This window comes from Mustela nigripes, chromosome 16, assembly GCF_022355385.1.
Source record: "Mustela nigripes isolate SB6536 chromosome 16, MUSNIG.SB6536, whole genome shotgun sequence".
Taxonomy (NCBI): Eukaryota; Metazoa; Chordata; class Mammalia; order Carnivora; family Mustelidae; genus Mustela; species Mustela nigripes.
Genome location: NC_081572.1, coordinates 39,272,821 through 39,299,721, shown reverse-complemented (window position 1 = coordinate 39,299,721; position 26,901 = coordinate 39,272,821). Strand labels below are relative to the sequence as shown.

The 26,901-nt window shown below is 43.9% G+C and overlaps 1 protein-coding gene across 2 annotated transcripts in view; it reads right to left on the bottom strand.

Moving 5' to 3' along the window:
• MYO1D (myosin ID) overlaps nucleotides 1–26,901 on the bottom strand; it is a 339,488-nt gene that overhangs the window by 213,144 nt on the left and 99,443 nt on the right. For both annotated transcript variants that reach the window (XM_059380394.1, XM_059380395.1), the window contains exons 7-14: nucleotides 23,759–23,875; nucleotides 21,634–21,837; nucleotides 18,697–18,842; nucleotides 18,505–18,619; nucleotides 13,862–14,032; nucleotides 9,416–9,486; nucleotides 5,837–5,911; nucleotides 646–778 (exon numbers count right to left, since the gene is read on the bottom strand). In XM_059380394.1, coding sequence (XP_059236377.1) covers nucleotides 646–778; nucleotides 5,837–5,911; nucleotides 9,416–9,486; nucleotides 13,862–14,032; nucleotides 18,505–18,619; nucleotides 18,697–18,842; nucleotides 21,634–21,837; nucleotides 23,759–23,875 — 1,032 coding nt within the window. The remainder of the gene's footprint in view (nucleotides 1–645; nucleotides 779–5,836; nucleotides 5,912–9,415; nucleotides 9,487–13,861; nucleotides 14,033–18,504; nucleotides 18,620–18,696; nucleotides 18,843–21,633; nucleotides 21,838–23,758; nucleotides 23,876–26,901) is intronic.

Genomic DNA, 26,901 nt, shown 5'->3' with positions numbered 1-26,901 from the left:
ATGGGGTGGCAGTGGGAGGAGGGTGGCGGACGAGGGGGGCAGAAACAGACTGAAGTTACCAAACAGTAGTACACCTGAAAGGAGCAATCAGCAGCAGAGCCAACTGTCAATAATACAACAGTTTATTTCAACAATACTTAAATATTAAACTTCCTCTTGATACTCTGTCTGGTCATTTTGTATCCAGACATGATACATGGATGGCATATTACTATTTAATTCAAGATTTTTTTTAGGCCATGCCCTTTCTTTTGTTCAGGGCTGAAGTTCATTTTGCTAGGTACATGTTCTACTTTATAGTTTATATATATATACATGTATATATGAAATTTTTTTAAGTTCTCACTAAGACTTTGTATTTTTGACAACCATATAAAGCTCAACCTTAACAAGAAGCATTTCTACTTAGACACAAACAACTGTTTCACCCAACCACATTTAAAAAAAAAAACAGGAATAAAAAATTCTAGTAGAACAGTCACTTTAAATAGACATGCTTCAGTTTGATTTATTACAATTGCCTAAAAGGCAAATTGCACCTACATTCTCTGCAACATGCATCAAGGGGGAGTGCATGGCAGCAAGCAGTGCCAGTGACCACCGAAAGTGGCCCTAAGATGGATATGTGGTAAAGAGAACAGTTACCTTCGATGCAAGGTTGTCCACTAAAGCGATCATCGAATTCTTAAACAAGGTGGCAGCAGTCAGAGGTCGCTTGGTCACCTCCGTAATACTCAGTTTGCCTTCGGGCCACATATCCTTCAGCACAGGATTGGAACTGAGAGGCATAGGGAGAGCGATGTGAACATTACATTGCAATACTCTGACAAGAAACCATTCTGTTGGACTGTGCTCTGGGTCACAAGGCCTAGCTGGGAAAAAGACTCCGCCTAGAAAATTAGGTTGAGAAAGTGTAGTGGGAGAGAGCATACCACACATGGAGAAGATGCGTCCAAACTATCCTACGTTTAAAAAATTCTTAGTGGAGCGTGTGACTCTTAGTGTTGAGGTTGTGAGTTCGAGCCCCATGTTGGGTGTAGAGATGACATACACAAACTGAGAAAAGAATTCTTTAAACTTTAAAGTGACATCTAGGACCCTCAAATGGCTAACACAGCTCTTACCATACATATGTAAAATAAAAAGTTGGGTGGTACTTAGGAGGAGGAGGACAAGCCTCCAGGGAAAAAACAATGCTCAATGGGACTGCAGGAAACACGGGTGTGAAAGCATCTTCTCATGGGGGAAAAGATTCCCACAGAACAGGTGACAGGACAAAAAGCCAGCTCTTCCGAACAAGACAAGCAAGAACACGAAAGAATCGTTTCTACATGGCCTTCTCGTAAACCCCAACCCACAGCTGAATTTACGCGCTCCGTTATGGGCGGTTACGCTAGTTCACTGATGTGACACGGAGACCGTTTCCTTCCGACTCCCACAGTGTACTTCAGGCCAGGTTTGATGCGAAGTACTTGAGAAAATCATTATTTGGCTCTGTGGACACATCTCTTCAAAGATGACATGTGGTGGTCTCGACTCCTGATTTTCTTCCTGTTTCCTTCTGGGTGCCTTTGATTTTAGAGGAATTGGAACTCAAAATGCTGCTTGTGTCTTGGAAACTTCTTTCTTTTTATTTGCGTACAGCTGACACACAATGTTACACTAGTTGCGGGCATACGACACATGGGTCCGCATCTCTGGGGGTCAGGCAGTGCTGTCACCTGTCACCCTACGACGCTATTTGTCAGAAATCTTTTTATTTAATGTATCTATTTATTTTTAAGTTGGGGCTGAGGAGAGAGAAGGGAGTCAGCAAGGACATTCTCTGCTGACTGTGTTTACCGCTGCCATCATTCTGCCCATTTTTCTCTCCCTGGTGTAAAAAGGAGGAAATTGAAGCGGTCCCCCAAATACCTAGTTAACTTCTGCACACAGAGACTCAAAATAAAATCTGTGAAATGCCGGAGTAAGTGACAAGAGGGCAAACAGGATAAATGGTGGGTTGAAGACTGACGGGGTCTGTGAACAGAGATAGAGCAGCGCGCCCAGCCCCCACCCTTGCAAGCGAGCCGTGCCGACTACCACGGAAGGTGGTGGTAAATTAACCCAGTGATCTGCGTGTGGCTCAGAGACCTCATTTTATCCCCTTTCTGGTCCTAGTCCCTGATTTCCCAATGAGGCACCTCTCAGTAAAAATGACCCCATAAAGGTCTCTTGCTTCTTCTTAAAATTTTCCATTCTAGTCTTTGGCTGAGCGAGAATTAAGGCAATGGTTCTCAACCCTTAGTGCAGAGGAAGCCTGGATGTCTTCCTAATACTCACTGAATAGAATTTCCAGAAAGTAGAACGTGTGCACTTTGAAAATTCTGATGCAGACCAAAGACTGAAGACTGCAGTCTGTTTGGGTCTATGCAGTTTCTACCTATCTCACTGTTGGCCATATTTAGATTCTTTCCATGTTTAACCTTGTAAATAGAGGGAGAGGGGAAGATTGGAAATGAAGGAAATAAGATATTCATTATTACTATTATTAAATAGTAGAATTGATATGTAATGAATCTAGACACGTACATTCTAAAAAGAATGAACTTCCGGGCCAGTAAGTCATGCATATAATATTAACAAAGTAGTTTCCAAACATTTGTAAGAGCCCTTTTATAAAGGGGAAGCTTATTTATCCAGAAACCCAGCAGGTTTAACAGACAAGAAAATTTACCTGACTTAGCAGTGAGGTAGTGAAGAGCAGAGTCTGGGTATCTGGTGGGCCACCCGCTCCCTCCCTTCCTCTTCCCATTACACACACGCACACACACATGCAAATGGAAGCGTACAGGCAAGTATATACTCAAGGTCTACAGAACCAGAGATGCAAGGATTCTTCTTTACATATATACAGAGAAAGGATGGGGATTTGGGAAGGGTTAGCCACAGAAGCATCGAAAAGTGTCCAAAGGTAAAGGAAGCACATCCCAACATGATCTAGGAAGATGGTTTTAGCCAAAATAATTTCAAGACTTCCCCATCCCACTGGCAAGACCTTCCCTATTATGCAGATATATACAAACAGCTTCAGTCAACAGTCCTTCGTAAGACCATCCCCACTGGGAAACAGATTCCTCTGAGTCTACAGCCCTTAACTGTTGGATTTACCCAAGTCCCTTTGTTCTACTTTCATGCTTACCAAGCAACTAAGCACTCTGGATTCTATGGGTAATATTTTTCACTGTCAATTAATAAACTAGCATTCTCATTGCCATGTGACTTCCCAAGCAGGTTTTCCAGTGGGGGGAATAGCCTGTCATCAATGCAAGTATAAAAATACCAATGCAAATAAAAAACTGAAAAATGGTCAGATTTTTCCCAGGAAATAAATTCCCACATGGCTTTGTTCCTACACTGGTCCTGTGAATTTGGGATTACGTGAATCCACCACTAAGAGGCAGAGCTGCTCTCACTGAGCTGAACCCATGGGCCACAATAAATTCATGAAAGTAACAAATGCTGCCTTCTGTAGCCTCCTGGTATACCACATGGCTGCCTTCCCCTGGTAACACACACTGATATTGCCACTGGCCAACTGAAGCCGTTTTTCCAGTTTGAGTTTTTGACGTTACCCATACAGAATGATGCGAGACTCTGTCATTTGTCCCTCAAAGTGGGTGCAGCTTGACTGAAAGTTCAAGCTCCGAGACTCCTTTCTGAAAGTCTCTTTTCCCCGTGACCAATTCTTATCTGGAGCCCTTCTCGCATTCCCATGTAACTTTCTGGTGTGGAGAGAGCTCCATCACTGTCCTTGGAACCTTCGACATCCACACCGCTGAACCATTTAATAGTAAAACTTCCTGAAAGAAGAGCTTAAACACGACGTCTCCACATTCTCATTATCCATAGTCTCTGGAGCCCAATTCAATTAGACATTCGTCTTCACGACTTTACTGAGACCAGTGTTGTCAAGAGTCCCACTAGCCTTCATGTCAGCAAATCCCATGGTTAATCCTGGTCCTCAACTTACTTTGCTTTGGACAGTATTTGACATGGTTTACAGTTGTTTTCTTCTTAAAGCACTTTTTTCTTGGCTTGGTCTCTATGACACCAGATTCCTGGCTTTCTTACTGCCTTACTGGCAGCCCCACTGCCTTTGCTAGTTGGTTCTTTCTTGCTTGACTCCGAATGCTGGTGAGTCTCAGGAATGAGTCTCTTTGACCTCTTCTTTTATATTTGTCTAAGTTCACCCTTGTTCATCTCAGCTAATCTTATGGCTTTAAATACTGTCAACAGACTGATGACCATGGATTTGTAGCTCTAGTCTCTCCTTTACCGAAATTCCCAATGCATATCCACAACTGTCTCCTGGCATTCCCAGCGGCGAGTCCAATATGACAAAACACATCCAAAACAACACACTCCAACTCCCCCACCCAGTTAGCCCCTCCCATTGTCTTCCCCACCTTGAGCATCCCTTCCCCACGGCTCAGGCTTCGTCTCCAATTTCTGTTTTTCTCTCCTACCATACATCCCATCTAATGGCAAACCCTGTTGGCTCCACTTGCAAAATCTCACTCACTCTGACCACTTTTCATGAGCTCTGTTACACCATCTGGATTATGAATCTTCTATTTGGTCTCATTTCTTCTCTTGCCCTTTACACAGCAGCCCCAGTAGGTTCTTTAAAGTATAAATCACTTCCTATCATAAATTCTGATGCCTTCTCTTCATGTTTCATTCTTACTTTGGCTCACGGACTCTGCAGGATCCACGCCCTGCTGACCTCCCTAAATTCATTCCCTATTGCTTTCCCTATCCCTCACTCTACTTTTAGCCCCACTAGCCTCCTTGCTGCTCTTGAGACGCTGTGCTGCTCACTCCCACCTTGGTGCCTTGGTACTGGCTGCTCTCTGCCTGCAGTGCTCTCCCCGCCCCACCCCGACACGTTCACGGCTCACTCCCTCACTTCATTCAGTCCTCTGCTCAAAAGTCCCCTCTTTTAAGAAGGTTTTCTGATCACCCTTCTTAATAATGGCTCCCCTCCTGCTCCTTGTCTGCACCCTGCAATCTCCTACCTACTATATTTTTCTTCACAGCACTTGTCACTACCGGAAAGTGACTTGTTTTCTTACTAACTGTCATCTCCGTTGGAAGAGCAGAGCCAGGAGGGCAGGCACTTAGCCTAAACTGTTTTCACAGCTGCACGTTAAACACATTTTTGATGACCTCTTGGCCAACTAAGTAGACTTAGTAAATATGCGACTACATTTCTCTCGTCCAAAAGAAGAAACGGGCTGAGAGGCTTTTCTTTACGGCTCTTTCCAAAGCATTCATACTGGGTTTGAACTTGGTATCCTTTGGCTGGTGTTATTTCACCACATCTTTTCCACATTTTCTAGAACTATGGGAAGGTTCTCTCCCCTGAAGATCTGTCAACATGGACATTAGATGCCACTCTGATATTAGGAGGGTCTCTTAGTCGGAAGCAAAGGGACTACAGTGGGAATCTGCATGTGTAAAGCATTTACCTTATCCAAGACCCCTCCCCCATTGCCACTGGCCTCCCCTGGAGACACTGGCCGGGGTGCCAGAAGGACAGCAGTAGTGAATAGAGAAACGAAGAGAACCCAAGGGAAATCAAGGGAAGTCATATTAGCAGCAGGTCCCCATCCTAAATTTATAGACTGTATAATCACATTATTTCATTCATTCATTACGGTCGCACAGAACTAGAAAATTTGTCAGAAGCTCTTAAAACTGCCACATAAAAGTAATCATGCGCATACCTATTATGCAACATATATGACAAAGAGTTCAATGGAAAGATAATCAATAAAAATTTCAGTCCTACCTGTTATACAGGAGACGCTTGAAATCTTGAAACAAAGTGTCTTTATTTTTGTCAATAAATCCAATGACCGAATAGCTAGTTGAGGAAAAAAAAACCATGGGAAACATGTATTATTCACTAAGCAAGAGCCACCACCTTTAGGTTTCTTGACAAGTCTACAAGCCTTTCCACTGTTAATAATGCCATCAATCATCTGTAGAGCTAATATTTTCCACTTTGTTCTGTGTTAAAGAATATCAAATTTACCTACTAAAAAGAGGGGACGTTGTTTCAATTCCTCAAAAGGAGAGCAAAGGTCAGTACCATCACTATGATTAAGACTGTCATTGTCTACTGGTTTACTGCTTACCTCAAGAAGATGACTCTTAAAAAGATAGCTGTGTTTATCATCCAGCACTCCTAAGATAAAAGCAAAACTGCGACATACAGGAACTAACGGTCTCTTCTGTAAGCAGGTCAAGGTGACTTGCCTAAGGTTCTCTCAGTGTGCTCAGGGTGGGAAAAAATAATCCAAGAAGAACTGCAAAGTACAGTAAGATCTGGATAAGCAGAGGAGGAAGAGGAAGGGAGATCACACAGGGAAACAGATCACATGAAGGGAGAGGGGCAGGCACATGCACAGAGGACAGGAGAGGAAACAACGAGGCCGGCACTCATGGTTTGAAGGAAAAAGGAGTAAGGTCCTGAGATGCTGGCTACGTCTGCAGTGGGGGAGGGAGGGAGTGCAGCCGCTCTATGGCAGCGACGGGCGTAGACCCCACCCAGAGGAGCGAGTACACTGCTGGGGGCACAGAACTGACGGAGGCTCAGAGGCTGTGCAAAGACGAGCTCTAGATGCCCCGACAGCTCGACTTTCTCGCTGGTCTGTACTTTCTGCCTTGACGATCATCACATCGAGGCGATTCTCAGATGTCTTACCCTGCCCCCTCACCAGTGCGCCAGCCTCACATATTTAATTCTCTGAGAGGGTTCCTTCAGGCTGCAGTGTCCAGGGGAGCTTCAAGGTCACCAGGTCCCAGAATCTTTCCTTGCCTCACGCACCCGAGATCCGTTTCCTAAGGCCTTCAAGTCACTTTGCACGAAACCTTGAAGCCACCTGACTCTTAATCTTTTGTCCAACCTAGAACATTTGAACTGTGAAGTCTTTATTTTGGCCTTTAAGACCCATTATGATTGATCTCAATCTAATTTTCCAGGCATTTCCGTACAAAAGGACACACTCCACTTAAATGGACCTAGTTACTATTTCCTGAATATTTCTAGCACCCTTCCCACTTCTCCCTTTAAAAATAATTCCTAGCTTCTAAGGACTAGCATCAGCCTTCCTGGGCTTCTCATAGATAGAAGAATTACATCATGTGATTATTTCTAAATTCTGACAATACTATTATTAGCTCTATGGTGATTATCTTAGACCATCTTTTATTGCACTGATGTATGCATGCAAATGTATGTATATTAAGTATATGCATATTTATGAGTAGAAATAAACACACGCACACAATCATATAGGTATGTATTCAGTTTTATATGGTAAGCTTTTTGTGGGCGGAAACCAGACCTTACAAAACATTGTGCACACAGAAGATAATGCAGTAAGAATCTAGAAAAGGATCGAAGGGCTGAATGACAGCAGGGGAAGTCTAGGGCACTGAATACCCCTCAGAAAGGTCAGCCAGCATTCTGGACTAGGAGTCTGGAAACTAGTTACGGTCTCAGCCACTCCATAAACTTACTGTGTGACCTTGGATGAGGTGTTATTACACCCTTTCCATAAGTTTCTCCATCTATAAAGTAAAGGCACCAGGCTAGCTGATCTCCAAGGCCTCTGACCAGCCCTGCTTTGATGCTTCCGAACTGGAGAGATGCATCCTGCAAATGAGGCCTGTGTTTTCAGGGGGAGAGTGTGCCCACTGCTGCCTCTCCCCTCTTCAGTGTTCTGGAACCTTGGAACGGGACCAGAACAAGTGGAAAATGGTGCCATTCCAGCACTAATGGCTAGTTTGACAGATGGGGTGATCATCTCGAGCTATATTATTTTATGACTCAGAGTTTTAATTTAAATCAGGGACAGCTATTAAAATTTCTTCAAATGTCTTTTTGGCATTTGTGGAGATGATCATTTGCCTTTTTTGTTATTGTTGTTGTTATGTAATCTCTTCCTGAAACGGGTTATGGTCAAGAGACCTCTAATGTGGAAGGAAGAGAAGAAACTGTAAACAATAATCAGGTAAGAAGTGGTGTTTAGTGGACAACACACAGTAAGTGTAGCAGGCAGAAAAATGCTCCCCCCACCCGTCCTGGAAAGCTATCTATGTCAAATTCCCAGCCCCTGTGAGTGTGATTTTCTATGACAAAAGATGTGATGATATCAAAGATCTTGAGAGAAGCGGATCCTGTATTACCCAGGTGGGCCCTAAACACCACCACAATTGTAGTTTTAAGACACAGGCAGGGGTGCCTGGGTGGTTCAGTCGGTTAAGCTTAGGTCTTAATCTCAGGGTTGTGAGTTCAAGGCCCATGTTGGATTCCCTGCTGGGCGTAGAGCCTACTTTAAAAAAAAAAAAAAGAGGCCAAGGGAGTTTTAACCCAGATGTGCCGAGGCAGCGGCAGCAGTGTGAGCTCAGAGGCAGAGACTGGAGAGACACGGCCGTGAGCCAAGCAGTGTCTGCAGCCACCAGAAGCTGGCAGAGGCGAGGAATAATCATCCTCTAGAACCTCCATCCCATGGCCCTGTGACACCCAGAGTTCAGACTTGGGGCCTCCAGAACTGAGAAAGCACACACTTCTCTCCTGTTAAGTCACCATTGTGTTATCGCAGCCCTAGGGGCCTCTGATAGCTCTTATTAATTTCTACTTTTCTGATATTGTGACCAGAAGACGTGGCTGGTGAGACTTCTACCTTTCCAACTGACATTTGGAAATAATATGGAAAAACTAGTTACCACTCACATCATCACCCAACTGCTTGTAGCTCTTCGCACGTGATGGTGGCTCTTGCCTCCGGGCCCATGAGCCTCCTGGCTCCTCTCCTTTCCTAATTCCCAATTCTTGCTCCTGACGGAGCCTCTTTTACTTTGAGGACTCAGCTTGGATATCACTTCCTACACCAAAACCTCTCTACATTCCTTGCCCCAGCATGGTTCTCCCTCCTCGGTGTTTCCATAAGGCCTCACGCATCTCCCATTTGACCCTTCTTCCCATTGTTCATTATAGTGACTTAGCAGGTATGCGTCCACCGCTGGACTGTTAGCTTCTTCACAGAAAGGCCCACCTCCTCCATCTTTCTCTCGTTAACATCCGCCCATAAGGCATTTACCCATCAGCTGCTCTGAGCGCCAGCTACACCAGGGCTGCGCACGGCCGCCATCGTGTGCGCTCAAGAAAAGTTGGAAAAGCAAGGAATGAATGAAACAAAGCCAATTTTTTTTTTAAGTGAGGAGATGAGACTATACTCGCCTATGAGGTGGCTAAAAACCACAAATGAGTAGGAAGACAGTTTTTATTTCCCCTGCCTCTGTTTTCTGAAGTGAAGCTGCATGCAGATCATGGTGTTAGGTCCCCCGGTAAGATACTCACACTACGTCACCTGCATAATGCCGGATTCGAAAATCTCGATCAAACTCCAGGATCTTGTCTGAGGCGCAGAGCTAAGAAATCAATAAGGAGATTGGTGTGAAAACAGATTCTTTTCGTTTTCCTAAAAGTCTACTCCAGTGTCATATAAGATGATGAGAGTGTCACACATCATGATACCATTACGAACAAAATCACCCTGTGTGGGGCTTATGTGGTAAAGCCTGTAAGCTTTCACTGGAAGTCCTCACAGCTGGACTTCTTTCCCAGTCACCCTGGCAGGTGGATATGGCCATGTGACAAGGTGCTTGACAGTGGACAGGGAGAGGAAAGGAAGTGTGGCTGTGTCAGGCCAAAGCTAGTAAGAGGTAGATGACCCTGTCCGGTACTTCCTCTTCTCCCACTAGCCTGATGCAGAGAAGGACAGTGGCAAGGGAACAGAAGAGCCGGAAGACAGAGGAAGTCAGGGTCCCTGGAACAGAAACGGGCTACTGTCTCTGGTGCTGAAAGCCTGGCTGCTGTCATAAGTGGCCCAGCCTACCCTGACTGACACAGTCTCCTTCTGTTCCAGGCTCCACTTAGGGAAGACCACACTGAGGGCTTGCCGTGAACTGGGCACGTACATCTCAGGCAATCCTCACTACTGACATTTAAAATATTAGGAGCTTTCTTTTATATACAAGGAAATTAAGGGTCAGAGAGATCAGGTAACTGGCCCAAGTCACAAAGCTGATAGGTGGTCATTCTGGGAAGGATTCTTGGGACCAGATGTAATATCTGCTCTCCTAGACACACAATGGCCTGGCTCACTTGTCTTTTGCTGAGCTGGGAGTCAAGTTCAGGGTTATCATTTCAAAGGAGACCAACTTCCTCCAGCTATTTCTCCTTGAAGAAGAACAGTTTATGGAAAGGCAGTTTTTCTATAGGGTGGCCTCCACAGTCTCCTTGTTACAGTAATGCCAGACTCCTTTGTCTGCAAAGGATCCTGTGAAGGATCACGCAATAGCGTACAGGTTCTGAAGCAGACATCTAAGAGTCTATAAAGCACTGAGCGCAGTTACACATGACAACTTAAGTTGCACTCTTAGCCAAAAAACACCCCCAACCAGGAGGGTGGCTTCTGCACTCGTAACTGGACTAGTAATGGAATAGCTTACCCATCAGACAAGTGAATACTTAGCAGAAATTAGAGTCAGACTTCTGAGGTTCAAATCTTGGCTCTACCATCTACTTGGTCTGCATCTTAAACAGTTACTTATCACGGATAGCTGTTCTGAAGTTTCCATGAACCACGGAGACCAAAGTATCTAACATACAGAGGGGTCTCCAAAAAATAGAATCCCTCTTTTCCTCTCTCTCTCATTAACCATTTTATAAAAGCCTTTCATTTATAAAACTCCTCATGGAAAAGGACCCAGGAGATGCCCACACTAATTGAATATTCTTACATTTGGATATTGCAAAGTCTCAAGTGATCTGAACACAGAAGGTTTTTGACTTTTCTTTACGTGTTGGAAATAATTAAGTTCGGTATATCATTTAACTTTATTTTTACAGTACTTTGAATAGGAATTTCACGGTTTATTGGACCATTTGCCTATCTCTCCATGATTACTTTAATGTAGGAGGAACCATTTAGCTCCTAAATAAATACAAGGCAGAAACCTCGGACTTAACATGCCAATAGCTTGAGCTGATCTGTAACCAACAGCAAACGATAACACCTGGTGTAACATACAGGATAATAGCGTTTTTTAAAAGAAAGATTCAGTGATGAAAATATCCTGACAGCTTGGTTATCCCATTTCTTTCCTTTGTTAAAGCAGTAATCCTAGAAATTAACACACTTTAGAAATCCCCATCTCAGGGTGCCTGTGTGGCTCAGTGGGTTAAGCCTCTGCCTTTGGCTCAGGTCATGATCTCAGGGTCCTGGGATCAAGCCCCGCATCAGGCTCTCTGCTCCGCAAGCAAGGAGCCTGCTTCTCCATCTCTCTCTGCCTGCCTCTCTGCCTACTGATCTCTATCAAATAAATAAATTAAAAAAAAAAAAAAGAAATCCCCATCTCAGGGGGAACCTCCTCCAGCATCACCTCCCCTTACCCTGTCAGACAAGGGGAGTGGGGAGGGAGATGCTGGAAAAAAGAGCCACTGGGTTAGAGGCAAAGACACCTGTGTTTCTACATGTAAAGAAAAGAAAGAAAGAAAATCCCTGGGTTGCCTGGGTAGCTCAGCTGGTTGGACATCCAATTTTTTTTTTTTTAAGACTTTATTTATTTGACAGAAACGCAGTGAGAGAGGAAACACAAACAGGGGGAGTGGGAGAAGGAGAAACAGACTTCCCACTGAGCAGAGAGCCCGATGGGGGGCTCACTCCCAGGACCCCGGAATCACGACCTGAGCCAAAGGCAGACGCTTAATGTCTGAGCCACCCAGGCGCCCCTGGGCGTCCTATTCTTGATTTGGGTTCAGGTCATGATCTGAGAGTGTGAGACTGAACCCTGTGTTGGGTTCCATGCTCAGCAGGGAGTCTGCTTGTCCCTCTCTCTCTGCTCCACCCCCCTCCATTCACTCATGTTCTCTCCCTCTCTCCAATAAATAAATAAAATAAAAAAAAAAAGAATTCCTGTCTTCCCAGATAAACTATTATTTTGCAATTTCTTACCACATCAGTGGCAACTGCTTAAAAGTACTCTGTATCATGGCTACCTTCAGCATGAGATATTTCAAAATATTTGGTGGACAAATTTAAGTCAGGTGTATAAATGGCCAAGTTGAATCAAAATGAGGGGGTTTATCATGAATCATAGTTACTTATTTAAATGAAGTGGAGTCCTGCATGTTTTAGTTTAAAATTCCATATTCCATCAGATTTATTTGGTATTGATCGTGACCAAATTCAATTCAATTTTACAAACACTGATTATCTGCCGTCTGGGGTAGGCAGGATGTTAGGTGAGTCTCCAGAACCTGGGCTGGGATTGTAAGGGATGTAGATAACCATCGTAGGATGTAGATACCATCTTACAACAGATCACTTTAAATGGGGTAGGATGCTTCTAACTTGGCTCGCTGCTCTGTCCCCAGCACCCGACTTATGCTTGGGAGATAAGGGGCATGTATTAAGCACTTGTGTTATACACAGGAAATGACTGAAGAACGCCTCCGACCAGAACCCCGATGTAAAATGTCAGACCGTAGGATCTGATAGCTGACTGACTCGTAGTCAGGATCCTAGTCAATCCCCGGGAACAGATCAAGGAGAGCCTCTTAGAAATAAAATGGCCTAAAATAACTATCAGCCAGTAATCCATTTCTTAAATTTTTTTTAAAAAGATTTTATTTATTTATTTGACAGGCAGAGATCACAAGGAGGCAGAGAGGCAGGCAGAGAGAGAGGAGGAAGCAGGCTCCCCACAGAGCAGAGAGCCCGATGTGAGGCTCGATCCCAGGACCCTGAGACCATGACCCAAGCCGAAGGCAGAAGCTTAACCCACTGAGCCACCCAGGCGCCCCCAGTAATCCATTTCTTGATGATTTGTGCTTTATCTAGTTAACTGTAGATTCTTTCTGTTCCCATTACATACTTTCAAAGGGAGCAAAGTTAGAAAATGGACTTATTCGTGCTAAAGAAAAATTGGCAGTGTGTCATAGATTTACATGCAAATATGGAGGAGCATTTCTTTATGGAAGCGACAGAGCATCGGGGCTGTTTCTCTTTCGGCTTCTGGCTGCTGGACAAGCCGGTACTTGTAGGGAACACTCAGGGATGACGGTGAGCCCCTCCTAGGGCAAATCCTAATGGCAAACACACTGTACGCAAAGCCCGGTACAAGAGTCCGACAACCACAATGGCCACCACTTATTACAGAAATGTGATCTGTTTAATAACCTTTTAGAATGTGGAAAATGGGGAATTGAGAGGGATATCCATTCATTTAGGGGAATGAGTTTCCTTGTGATGGGGAGAATTACAGCCAGAGCTTCTCTATGCTCAAGAGAGTCACGGAGTCAGAAGAACTGTGGCAGAGCACACATACTACATTTTATAACTGATTACAGTAAAAAGTCAAGGACAAAAGCTGTTTTCAGTGCCAGAATTATCAGATGCAGGAGCAAAATTCTAGCACATGAACAAAGCCTCTGTACCTATTGGTTATAAATGACATCATGCTTTCTAAAATCATGTTCATTTTTTCCTATTTCTAGCAAATTGAATAGTCTGGAGCTCCCTCTCCTGGATATTATGATTTTTATCGTTCTTGTCATCCCATAAACCAGAGAGGCAGAATTTATTTATAGCAGTAGGCCACTTAATGGATGCTTATGGCTTTCCTTGCTTCCTTCAGCGGACATTCTTTTAACCCAACATTTAAGACCATTTAATTCTGTTCAGCAATGGGGAAAATCTGACAGCTCAAAAGGAGAGGAAGTCCTCATAAAACACATTACCTTTCGGCTGGAAAAATGGCCGTGTTTGCCCAATTTACTGTTAAGGGCTTCGAGGAATATTTCGTCGGTGACTTTGCCGACGTTCATGCAGGCGTCATCCAGGATGGCGATGATCCCCTTGTGCTGCTGCTCCACGAGGTCCACGATGATCTGATTGTTGAAGTAATCGATCTGGAGGACACAGCAAGGAAGCCGTTACGGAGGGACCAGAGACCAGCACGGGCAAAACGCCGGCGCCTGTGCACATCTCAGGGGTTCAGATAAAGTTATCTTGGTGGGAAACAGGCCCAGAGTATTACTGAGGTCTAATGCTAAAATGACCACATGTTCTATCGGAGGCTCATTTTTAAATTTCTTTGTGGACTTTATATCATGAAACACTTCGTGTACATGAGGATAGCTCAAGGCAACAATTATAAAAGAGGCAGTGTTCCCTCAGCACTAACTTTTGTTTTAATCCCGTACCTCACTCCACTCCTTCATACTCTCAATCCCCCAATCTGTTTGCCATTTAATCACAAGACCCACACTCCATGATGTACCAACAAATAACCTGAAAGTATTATTTGACTCATAACTGGATGAGGTTACAGCATCACACAGAACTCGAATTTTTAGTTCTACAGCCTTCGAGGACTAAAACCCAAGAGTGTCTTCTCCAGCTTTCCTCAAGTGAAAAAGGTACACAGAGGTCTAAAAGACGTTTGATGTCTCTCTGGGCAAAATACAAAAAATTTAATTCTAGGGGCACCTGGGTGGCTCAGTGGGTTAAGCCTCTGCCTTCAGCTCGGGTCATGATCCCAGGGTCCTGGGATGGAGTCCTGCATATGCTCTCTGCTCAGCAGGGAGCCTGCTCCCCCCTACCCACCCCGCCTGCCTCTCTGCCTACTTGTGATCTCTCTCTCTCTCTCTCTCTCTGTCAAATAAATAAAATCTTATTTGTGTGTGCTTTTGTGAGCTGAATAAAGTTCTAAATAACAGGATTTTTAGCAACTTCAGTATGCACGGAGTTTATCCCAAATACCTCTTGTGCACCTGTTTATTTGGAGAGCACCCACCTCACCGTGCACTGGCCTCACGCAGGCTCACTGTGCGCCGTTTGGAGATGGGCAGTTTACTATCACAGTTTAGTCCTGGGCGCTGATGTGTCCCCTCATTTACGAGGTACCTAAGCCAGAGTGTTGTCTCCATCCTCTGCTATAAGATCTATAAGCTCAGAATACACAATTTCAGTCTCTCATGGACCCTGCTCCATGCTATTTAAGGTCCAAGGACTCATGCCAGTTGTCTTTCTGTGGGATTCAGCTCTGCCTCCTCCTCCAAGCTCTCTTCTGTATCGATGGACTGACGGCAGGGTGGCTTCTGCTTCCTTTTTCATACTTTACTGGTTTGTCTATATCAGTGAATCTCAAGAGGATGATTACCCCCGCCCCAGTGGCATTTGGCAGTGTCTGGAGACATTTTTGAAGGTCATGACTATGTGACCAGTGGGAAGAGGCCACTACACATTGCACAATGCCTGAAACAGCAAACACAACAAACGAACACAACAAAGACTTATCTGGCCCAGAACGTCAGCAGTCCAGAGGTGGAGAAACCTGGTCTAAATATGTACTTTTATGGTGGACACGTATTACTATTCCTAATTAGGGAGAAGAGTTATCTCCAGGTTTTGAAACAATATCCTTACTCTTCTCAAAAAGCGGTAACTCTTACATTAATTATTACCTGAAGTCTTAGACCTTGGGGATATGGAATTAAAGACTAGGTCTTTTGCCCCGGGGACAAAACAAGTCCTCTAAAGAACCAACTGTCTGACTAAAGCGATGAGTCTTTGCTGAAGAGTTCGGTAACTTTTAGTTCCTAAGCTTAAGGTTTCTTCAAACGTTGCTTCAAGTTGTGGCTTCCAAACCAGGTTTTTTCCAGCAGTCTCAAATCCCAGGAGGTTTTAGGGACTACAGGGGACAGGAGGAGACAGAACGAGGTAGCTCAGGGGCAGAGAGGTCTGGGCCTCCCATTCCCACCACAGACAGAGCAGCTGCGTGCCCAAATGCCCAGTCCCAACAGCTAAAAATGACTTATAAACTACCGCACCGAAAGCCTGTAAAGGTGAGTCAAACAGGGACACAAACAAGCCTTGGGAACCCCCTGACAGAAGTCCACATACCACCTATGAAAGAGACCAGTAGAAAAACAATGCTCCTGAAACCAGCTGAGTCTCCAGATCTAACAACCACAGGCATACACGGAATAGAGGCATAGACGGGTGACACCTCGGGAGTCCGATGAGTAAAATCCAGACTGTGGCAAGCTCAACAGAACAAACGGCTCATCCTCATCAATGGAAGGTTGTGAGGAAAAAAGAGAGATGGAGGAGAAAACCTATAGATGTGCGAACGTCCTGTCAACCAACCACGATGTAAGAACCTTGGTTGGGTCCAAATTCAAGCAACTATAAAAACAGACAAAAACAACCCCTGTAAGATGATTGAGGAAATTCGAACACTGACTGGGTATTTGATGATCATAAGGAATTACTGTTATACTTCTTAGGTGTGATAAAGGTACTGTGATCATGGTATTTATAAAAGTCATCACTTTTTAGAGAAGCACACTGGATTATTGAAGGATGATACATTATGATGTCTGAGATTTGCTTCAAAACAACCTGGGGTTGGGGTGGGGGGTCCAAATGACACGAGACTGACAACCCACTGACACTTGCCATGGCTGGTGACAGGCCTGTGGAGTTTATTATATCGTGATCTCTGCTCTTACATTTGCTTTAAATTTTCCATAATAAAAAAATATTACAAAAAAATCAATCACCATGTTCAGAAACTGAGGTTTTGGGTTTTTTTTTTTTAAAGGAAATAATTATCCAGAATAGAGATTCCAGTCTGGGGGGGCCAGCAGGTAGTCAGTATGGTAACAATTATCTGGGATCTAGCCTTTTGTCCCCTCCAGGACATTTACTTCTTGGTTTATTTTGCTGAAGATTTTTGCATTTTTAGGGCTGCTGCTCCCTTTTCAGATGTTTGGCATAGCGTACTGTAGTTGTCGACTTTTCTCCTTACCAACTATGCCTGTGGAGTTTGATATCCTGATTTTTAAAGGTTATTTTTGACCAGTATCTCTGAATCACCTCTGAATAACAAGTTTTATGATTAAAGTGTCATAAAAATTGAAGCTTCCATTGTAATTGTGTATTAAATTGTACAGCAGATCCCTTCTAAGAAAGCTACATCTAAACTTAACTGACTTACATCTTAAATGTGCTATGAGAGTTCACTGCTTAAATCACAATTATAGGTCATTCTACTACAAAGGAATAATACGCCTTTTGGTTCATTTGTAAAACAGTAAAATTTACACTAAGATACTCAAACAAAATTTTTTTTCTGGTATTCTGATGTTTAACACATGCCAGAAGGCAAGGATGCAATTTGAAGCAAGACTGGTACTAACTATACCACTGACTCCCTTCTGAATGAGAGGAAAGAGAAAGTAGGAAGGTGGGAAGAAATATAAAAGTAACGTATATACAGCCTATCAAATAAGCTTTTTAGGGGCACCTGGGTGGCTCAGTTGGTTAAGCAACTGCCTTCGGCTCAAGTCATGATCCCGGAGTTCCGGGATTGAGTCCTGCATCAGGCTCCCAGCTCCGTGGGAAGTTTGCTTCTCCCTCTGACCTTCTCCCCTCTCATGCTCTCTCTCTCACTGTCTCTCTCTAAAATAAATAAAAAATCTTTTTAAAAAAATAAGCTTTTTACTACTATGTACGATATTAAAAAACTACTAACTTTATTGTGTGTTCTATTTGGCAATAGAATAAGCACAGTTTCATAAACACAGAAGTGCGTGGAAACCTGGAAGTTTTTGCATTTCTCGAGTCTGTTCTCAAAATTGTTTAAAAACACAAATTTAAAAGCAAACATTACTAGGTTTCATTCTGCCACAAGCAGGAGGTCTAATGGCAAGAGAGCTACCCAAGTCATGCTTTGCAGCAGTTCTGTCTGGGACTCCTGCCCCAGGGCAGTCCCACTTTCTGGCCCGGCCTCACTAGACATTTGACTGTGACAACCGTCAGGGTTCAAAAAGGGCCACATGAAGGTGATACTAGCTGGGACATGAAGGACAGCTGACGGAAGGAAACGTTAATGATTTCACGCCTGGGTTTTGGAGAATATAAACTATAATAACCAAAGATAGTAACAGTGCCACTTAGACTGCAAAGTAGAGGAGCGGGGGGGAAAAGCAGAAATAAGAGAAGAAAGGGGACGGAAAGAGAATAAACTAAATTTGGAAGCCAAGCTCAATCAGTTTAAGGCAAAAGTTGCTCCTTCGAGCGACCTCTATGTGGCGCTAAACTCTACTAGACAGGAGACCCACGGAGCACCTGCTCTCAAGTCCAAAGGCTGTAACTCGGCATTCCTGCACACCAACAGGGCAGTCCATTCAATGAGAGTCATTCCACCCATACACCCCGAAAACGACTTGTCATCACGTATCCCCAAAAGGAAAGCTAACGTTCAGATGTTTCATGGGCCCGAGAAAATTGCAATGGAGCAGCTAAAATGACGAGCTCTGACACTCTTTGACACCATGCATGGGAAGGCTACCTCCCCGAGGCGCCCACTCACGTGCTTCCAGGGGATGCCCTCCCGCTGGTACTCCTCCTGCTCCTGCTTCAGCACCAGCTGGATGAACAGCTGCTGCAGCTTCTCATTGCAGTAGTTGATGCAGAACTGCTCGAAGCTGCGAGAGACAGGATCGATCAGGTTCAGAGACGTGACACAAGAACAGTAACATCTGAAGCGTGTCACCCAGCTTACCTGTTGTTGTCAAAGATTTCAAAGCCATAGATATCCAAGACACCGATGACGGTATTTTTCCCATGGACTGTGGTGTCATAGTTCTTGACCTCAATAATATCATTGATGCGGGTGACGATCCAACAAAAGAGGCGTTCGTATATTGCCTGTGAGAGGAACAACATCATTCACTCTTGCCCGCTTGGGACTGTGTCTTCTGTTTAGATCCGTGCTAAGTTTTAAGTTCTTACCTACTTTTTCCTTACCACTTAACATAGCTGTTATTACTCTAAATAGAAAAATAAGAAATGCAGATCAGCTCTTTAAAAAAAAACAAAACAACTACATGATGCAGGTAACACTCAAGGAAATGGTTTGGACTTTTTAAGACTATTACTGGTCACTATGGCATTCTGACACCACTCCCGGGTTCGTCTCTGTGCTCGGCTCTATCAATAATTTCCCTACTCCCTCACAGAAGTCGCCTCATTACTTGATTGTGAATTTCATCAGATATTAGAAAGTGGGGAACCAATGAGTTAATATCTACGTTCCAGTAAAGCTCTATGGGTTCTAAAAAAATACAAATATTGATTTTTAATGCCATGTAAAGATCTGAGCCAAAGACCGCAGTCTGAAATTCTTAGAGAACCCAACGCATATCCAATGCCCGCGGACATGCGCAGCCAGACGCACGTGGACGAAGGCGCCACAGGCCCCACGCAAGCGCATCGGACACCAGCACGCTCCACGGCGCGTCTTCAGCACACCCGTTTAGCAGCTCCCTCCAGCCACCTCCCCCTCCGCCAGCACTTACCCACATGACTGGCCTCCTCTCTTTGCCTCCCTTTTACTCATCGATCCAGTCCACTCTTCGCCTACCTCCCACCGCTCCACAGAAGTGGCTCATCAAAGACCCAAGCACCTCGGTGTAGGCATTTTCGTATGCCTCTGTACGGACGTGTTATCCAGACACTCAGCGTCACTCCACCTGGTTTCCCACCTTCTTCTTGAACTTTCTCCCCTCTGGGACTTGGGACGCCACACCTCCCTAATTTTTCTCCTATTTCACTGGCTGCCCTTTGGTAAAATCTCCTCCACCTGACCTCTAAAAGGAGGCGTTCTTCTGGTCCTCTTCACTCTCTAACACCTCCCGAGCCATCTCATTCGATGTTGAACAGACCTGCTACAATACTACGCCCAAGTCGACTACTCCGACGCAGACCTCTCCTCTGAGCGCCAGACTCACATGCTTGACAGCCAACCCGACAATATTTCTAGGGGCTCACAGCCATCTCCAACACTGTGCTGTCAGGACTCCTGCTCTTCCCACCTCTGAAAACTGTTCCCACCTTATTTCTGAGCATGAACAAAGGACTCCAGAAATGTAGGAATTTATTCACTCCACAAGTATTAGCTACTTACTCTGGGCAGGTTACTGAAGCAAACATAAACACAGTCTCAGTCTCCAAGGAAGACAGGGAAGTAGGAGGAAGGAAAAACCATACACACACACACACACACACACACACACACACACACACACATACTCCCCCCACCCCCACCCCGAAGGTGAGGTGCGTGGCATCAGAGGATAATTTAACCTGTTCGGGATTCAGAGGCCAGGGAAGGCTTCCCTGAGAAAGTGGGCTGAGATCAGAAGGATGAGTAAGAGTTGACGAGGCAAGAGGGGGAGAGACAAGGGATCCAAGCAGAGGCCACAGCCTGTGCAAAGGTCCTGTGGCTGGAGGGAGAAAGGGATAAAGACCACCTGCAAGGCCTGAGCAAACACTAACATGCTGGAATGAAGGGAGGAGACTGGAGCATGGTGCGGAAGGAGATGCAGGCTGGAGTCAGAGCACGCTAGGAGTGATCCTTGATCTTATGGTTCCCCAGACAAACAGGGGCTGTGGGTTTTACGTCTCCAACCATCCTCTTTGCACCATTTCTACATGACCTGCCATCATCTCTCTCCTGGCTACTAAAATATCCCCATAAGGGTCTCCGTTTCCATCCCCACCCGCAGAAGAGTCTCCATACTGAAACCAGAGTGATTGGCTTAAAAATGCAGACTAGCTCGTTGCTTCTGCTTAGAATCCTCCACTCTCCATTGCACTTGGATAAATCCAAATTCCTCTGGACACTAAAACCAAGCCTGGGACTCAGAAGAGTAAAAATGGAATACATGCCGTCTAACCAAACAGCGACAAAGAGAAAGAAAACAAGAAAATGTAATCTTGGGAATGTTACACACTTGCCACACAGCTAACAGACCAAAGGTTAAAGGGATGAGCTCTCACAAACACGCAGCGGAACAGCGAGAGGCCCTGAGGAAAATATATAAAGGACACACCAGGTGATTCCCAGAACGGACTTAAATACCTTACAGACATGTGGAAAGCTGCTCCAATACATGGGCAATGAAAGGAACATAACCACAAGGTACTTCCATATACCCATAGTCAGTCAACTTAGAGTCTAAAATCAGTGTGTCCTTTGATGTGGGGTGCTCATTCCTGGGAGTCTGTCCCGTGGGACTAAAAGGGCTGGTGTGTAGGGACACACACACGGGCTATGGCAGCATTATTTGTTGTAGCAGGAAAAGGAAAGAAGGTGAATGACTTCAGGGCACAATCCCTGCACAGACGCGGAACATGGAGGATGAGCACTCCCTCGGGCAACCTGGGGCGGCCTTCATCAAACATCGGTGAGCCACGTGAAAGGGAAGGTGGCAAGAGGGCCTGTGCAGGCAGCGTCGGCTGCCCAGTTGGACTCGTTCTTCTCAGAACACTCCTGGTGCTCACAGCCAGGGCATTTTATTTGGACTGTGATGGCCCAGAAGTACCGCTCTGGTTTCTAAAAGCCTGAGCCCACTTTCACGGAATGTTTGGATGCATCCTCACGGGAGTTCTCTAAAACCGCATCCCCAGGCAGGGACAATGTCAGTTCAAATCCCACCTTAGCGAAGGCATCCCTGCCGTAGCTGGCTTCCTGCTCCGTGTGCTGCTTGTCAATGATGTCGCGACCTGTGGCCACCGTTCGGTAGAGAAGGGCCTTCTCTACCATGTCCGTCTTGGTGGAGAGTAGCTCTGCTATGATAGATACAACCTTGCCATCTTCAATGAGAGGCGTGTCACCGTCCACCACGAATTTTAAATTTCCCTATACCAGACAGAAAACAACAAGATGCCGTTGCCAGCAAGATTCTAAAATGTTATGTCGGGGATCTATTTGCCAATTAAAAATAAAATTCAAAGTGACCTTGAAGCACTGATTTTCCTAAATACATCACACACATATTAAAAACCCACTGCTTTGTCCATCTCTCCTCTCTGCTCTAGACACCCATCTATCTCTTAATAGTCAGCTTTTGTTTTTTGATGGAGAGAAGTTTTACATTTTTATGTAGTCAAATCTAAAATCTTTTGCTTTGGGGTTTCTCTTAATTTGGTGTCATACTTAGACCAATTCCCACGCTGAAGATTTTATAAATGTTTAATATTTTCTTCAAATACACAGCTTTCCTCCTTACCTTTAAGCTTTTAACTCACTTAGAATTTGTGTTACTAAGTGGTGCAAAGAATCTAACTATTTTTTCAGATGGTTAGTTAGTTGCTCCAACACCATTTGCTGAATGGCTGAGCTTTTCCTCCTGATTTGGAATGTCACCTTTAGGACTGTCTGGGTGGCTCAGTCGGTTAAGTGTGTCTGCCTTTGGCTCAGGTCATGATCCTGGGGTCCTGGGATCAAGCCCCATGTTGGGCTCCCTGTTCAGTGGGGAGTCTGCTCCCTCTGCCTTTGCCTCTCCCCCACTTTGTGCTCTCTTCTTCTCTCTCTCAAATAAATAAAATCTTAAAAAAAAGAAATTTGAAATATCACCCTTATATATTAAATTCCCCCAAGTTTCTGAGTCTATTTATATTTTACTTATTCAACAAGCAATAAATACTTATTAACCCTCTACCAGCTGTCCAGCACATCAACCAATCTCTTGCATAATCTGATGATACATTCGTGCAACAAGTTTTAAAGGACTGTCACTTTTACTATCATTTGAAATCTGGCAGAATTAGTCACTTTTACTATCATTTGAAATCTGGCAGAATTAGTCATGGGTCCTCTCCTCTTTCCCCTCTACCTTACTACTCTTCTTTAGAATGTTTTATTGGATCTTCTTTACATGTGTATTGGTCCAGGTAAATTCTAGAAGCCATTATGTCAACTCTAAAAATAAAATTCCTGTTTGGATTCTGAAGGATACTGTTAACTTTATTTATGAACTGGCTGAAAGAACGGGGCAATTTGTAATATTCAAGTCTTTCTAGTTAGGAGCATTTACTTACGGTAACCTTTACATTGCCCTATGATATTTTTACATAGAGATCCTGCGCCTTTCACTAAAAGTTAAATCTTGCCACGTTACAGAAAGGTAAGTTTTATTCCGGGTTTGAATTCATGGTGTCATTCATTTTTTTCTAAGGTGACACGTTCACTGTATTTTTAATGTCTATAATTATATAAACAGGAATGAGAGAAATCCAACACAGGGCTCTTCATCTGTCTGAGTTTGCTGCAGTGGTAGTGGAGCACGCCTGGACCCTGGTCGGCCATCTCACCTACCGGGTTGGCCACCATGAATTGGGTGCGCCTTCAAGCCAGTCCTGCCACCCTGATTTAGCGCTCATTTCCCAATGTGAAAAATGAGATGATCAGGATTCCAGGTCTGATTACTTATGCTTCAAGTGCTCCTCAAACAGTATTCTGTTCAAAAGATTTTAGCTTATACCATTGATAGTCATATCGCGACTGAATTCTTTCATCCTCAGAATGAAACTGTTCAAAATCTGACATATCAGGAAGATGATGAATTTAAGTTTCAAAACCTACAGTGGCTTTGAAAAATCCTTCATAATATTATAAAATGATGGAGTGAACCACAGATACAGTAATTGCTTCAAAAATGTAAGAGAAATTTTCTTTATATAAATTAGTTTTTAAATCTGCAGGGAAAAAACAAAATCTTCTGAAAGAGTGTCCTGTCTCCACAGGGAGGCAATATATTCTCAAAGGTGGCCCAACTCACCAAGTGAAGAATGGCTGCCAGAATCTTATATACCGTTTGAGTCTCCTCAGGTTTGAAGCCAATTACTTTCATGGCATCAGCTACTACTTTGAATTCTGCAGCGTCGTTGATAGAAGACTGAGAATGAAAATGGAAAACATTTCACACGAGCATAAAAATCTGACAATTACGAGACTACATTTGAATTTAGCCAACATCTTGAGGCTTCTGTAGTAAGTCACTGAGTACCCAGAGAAAAGAAAATTATTTTAGGGTAGAACTATCACTCAGCACACAAAATGTCCACTGTGTGTGAGAGCCACCACCACAAAAAATAGGCGTGACATATTTTCCGGAACCTTCAGTGAGGGAGCAAGTCCTGGGCTGCCTCACAGAAGCTGACTGCCACTCTGTGATGAGTGAAGAAAACATGGGACATGGAATCACAAATGGAAATACTGACCATGGGAGTCTCTTGCAGGCACAAGCCTGACTATTGTTACCTGTGGTTTTTTGTTTCACAGTTAGTCTTGTAGAGTCTGGGAATAACACTTCCTCTCTTGGATGGTCAGGCTTTTTACTTGACAAGTGAGGAAAAGCAGGACCCCCCAAAGCAAAGTGGGCTGTCTCAGTCATTCAGCAAGCTATTAGATATTTTGGGATCACAACCACTCTTTCACAAACATTTGGTGCATTGGATCTTCTAACTGGTTTGAGAGGGCTGCTATAGATTGAATGTATCACCCCCAAATTCTTGTGATGAAATCCTGACCCCTCCCCAAAGGTGATGAAATTAGGAGGTAGGGTCTTTGAGGGGGAATTAGGTCATGAGGATGGAGCCCTCAATAAATGGGATTAGAGCCCTTGTAAGAGGCCCTAGAGATTCCTCATCCCTTCTCCCCTGTGAGGACACAGAGAAGGCTCCATCTATACACCAGAAAGCAGGCCCTCACCAAATGTGCAGGTGCCAGCCAAATTGCTAACCTCGACAAGCTACAGCCATCGGGCTGGAAATACAAACACATCAACAGAAATTTACAGTGAAGCAATGGTAAGGGCCTATCTCAAAAAAGTTTCCCTAGAGCAGCAGTTGCAGAGGGCCTGACTGATCTTTTCCTCGGTGAATTTCTCCTCTGGTGGGGACACAGGAGAAGGGCACGAAGGGGTCCTCTGTACCTGACGAATACCTGTTCCTCTAGTATCCAGGACACAACAAGGAAAGTTTCTCCACCTACCTGGTTCTTTGACCTTGGGCAAGATACTTAACCTCCTCAAGTCTCAGTTTCCTCATGGGTAAGGTGGGCACAACAATACAGGGTTGTTGGGAGAATTGGATGAGAATCACTTCCCTAGTTCCTAGCCCATAAAAAGCACTAGACAAGTATCAGACAGAACTATTATTATAAACTGGAACTGTGCTGAAATTGCACAGAAACTAGACAAGAAATCTAAATGTCCTACTGTGGGAAACTGTCAGCTGCTAGAACCCTGGTTTGTTCACCCCTCTCCAAGTACCCTTGTCCTTCAGGACTGGTCTCCCCTGCAACCTCAGAGGGTAAATCTTTGTGGGTAGAAACTAATCACGGTGATCTCACTCCCCTTACCAAGGGACTAACTAGCCGTGGGCATGTGATGTTATTCAGGTCAATAGGGCATGAGGTTTCCCTAGCCTCAAAGGGACATAAGCCAGGAACATTTCCTCTGCCTGTGACTTCTGGAACTACAGCTGTCATTTTGGGACCATGACGAAAATCAGCCAAAGCACTCAAGCCAAATCCAGTGAGGATGGGAGAGTTTTAAGTTGGAAAAACCAATAATATCTGGGTCCCTACCAACACTGTGATGGCATTAAGTTAACCAACAGGGCTTCTCGTTACATGAGATAATTAAGTTCTTATTGTTTTGGGAGACTTTCATTTGGGTTTCCCTTCAACCCAAATGAAAGTCTCCCAAAACAATAAGAAATTAATTGTACATTTTTACTCTATTTCTAGGGTAGTTAAGTAAAACTGTGATAGAGTATGCTTTATAGTTGTTAAAATCATTCTATCAACATATTTGTTAATGCAAAGATATTAAAATTATATTGTCATTTAATAAAAGCAAATTTATTTAATCAACGTTTATTTTATGATTCCATATATATATATATATATATACACACACATAGGAGTGCCTGACTGGCTCAGTAGGAGCAGCATGTGACTCTTGATCTCCGGTTCATGAGTTCAAGCCCCACAGTGGGAGTGAAGATTACTTAAAAAAAAAAATCTTAAAAACACACACACACATAAACCATCATCAGTAACTATCTCTAGAAGGTAAACTTTAGTATATTTTTGTTTCCTTCTGGTACATCTTTATTTAGGTTTTGACTATGATCATACATTATGTCTTTATTTTTGTTAGAGAGGGAAAAAAAAAGAGGCAGGGAGGAAGGAATGGGAATTGGATGAAAGAGAACCCAAGCCACATTCAGCTTTAGACAATGGCTAAATGTGCATTTAATACTTGCTTTCTGTGGGGGCACTACAGGAGTGGGCGAAAAGTAATTTGGTCAGTAAGACAATCTGATTAAAGAGGAACATTTCTGGTCATAGGCATTTTTTTTTTAAATTTTATTTTCATTTACTTATTTGAGATAGAGAGAGAATGCATGAGAGGGGAAAGGTCAGAGGGAGAAGTAGACTCCCCACTGAGCAGGGAGCCCAATGCGGGGCTGCATCCTGGAACCCCAGGATCATGACCTGAGCCGAAGGCAGTTGCTTAATCAACTGAGCCACCCAGGCACCCCGGTCATTGGCATTTTTAAGTGCTGGTTTCACAATCCCTTCTGCATCCATGAGCGCTGCTGGCCTAGTCTCAGAAAGCTCAAGTGTTGCCCTCTATTGTCTTGTTTGTTTTCAATTAATTTTCTCCCAAACATCCTGCTCTGAGATGATTGTAAAAGTAAAACAAAACAAAAAAATATCCATGCAACTTGAATGTCAAATAATGGAAAATTAATTGGGAAAGCCTAAATATCACTTATTTCCATGCATGGCAATAAAAATACAGCTAAACAGTAATGCAGTTATAATTTGTTTTATAAGAATAATAGAAACAAAAAAGGAAACACCTCCTTTCCTTTCTTTCCTTTTATAAATTCTTTTTATTTCTCCCCT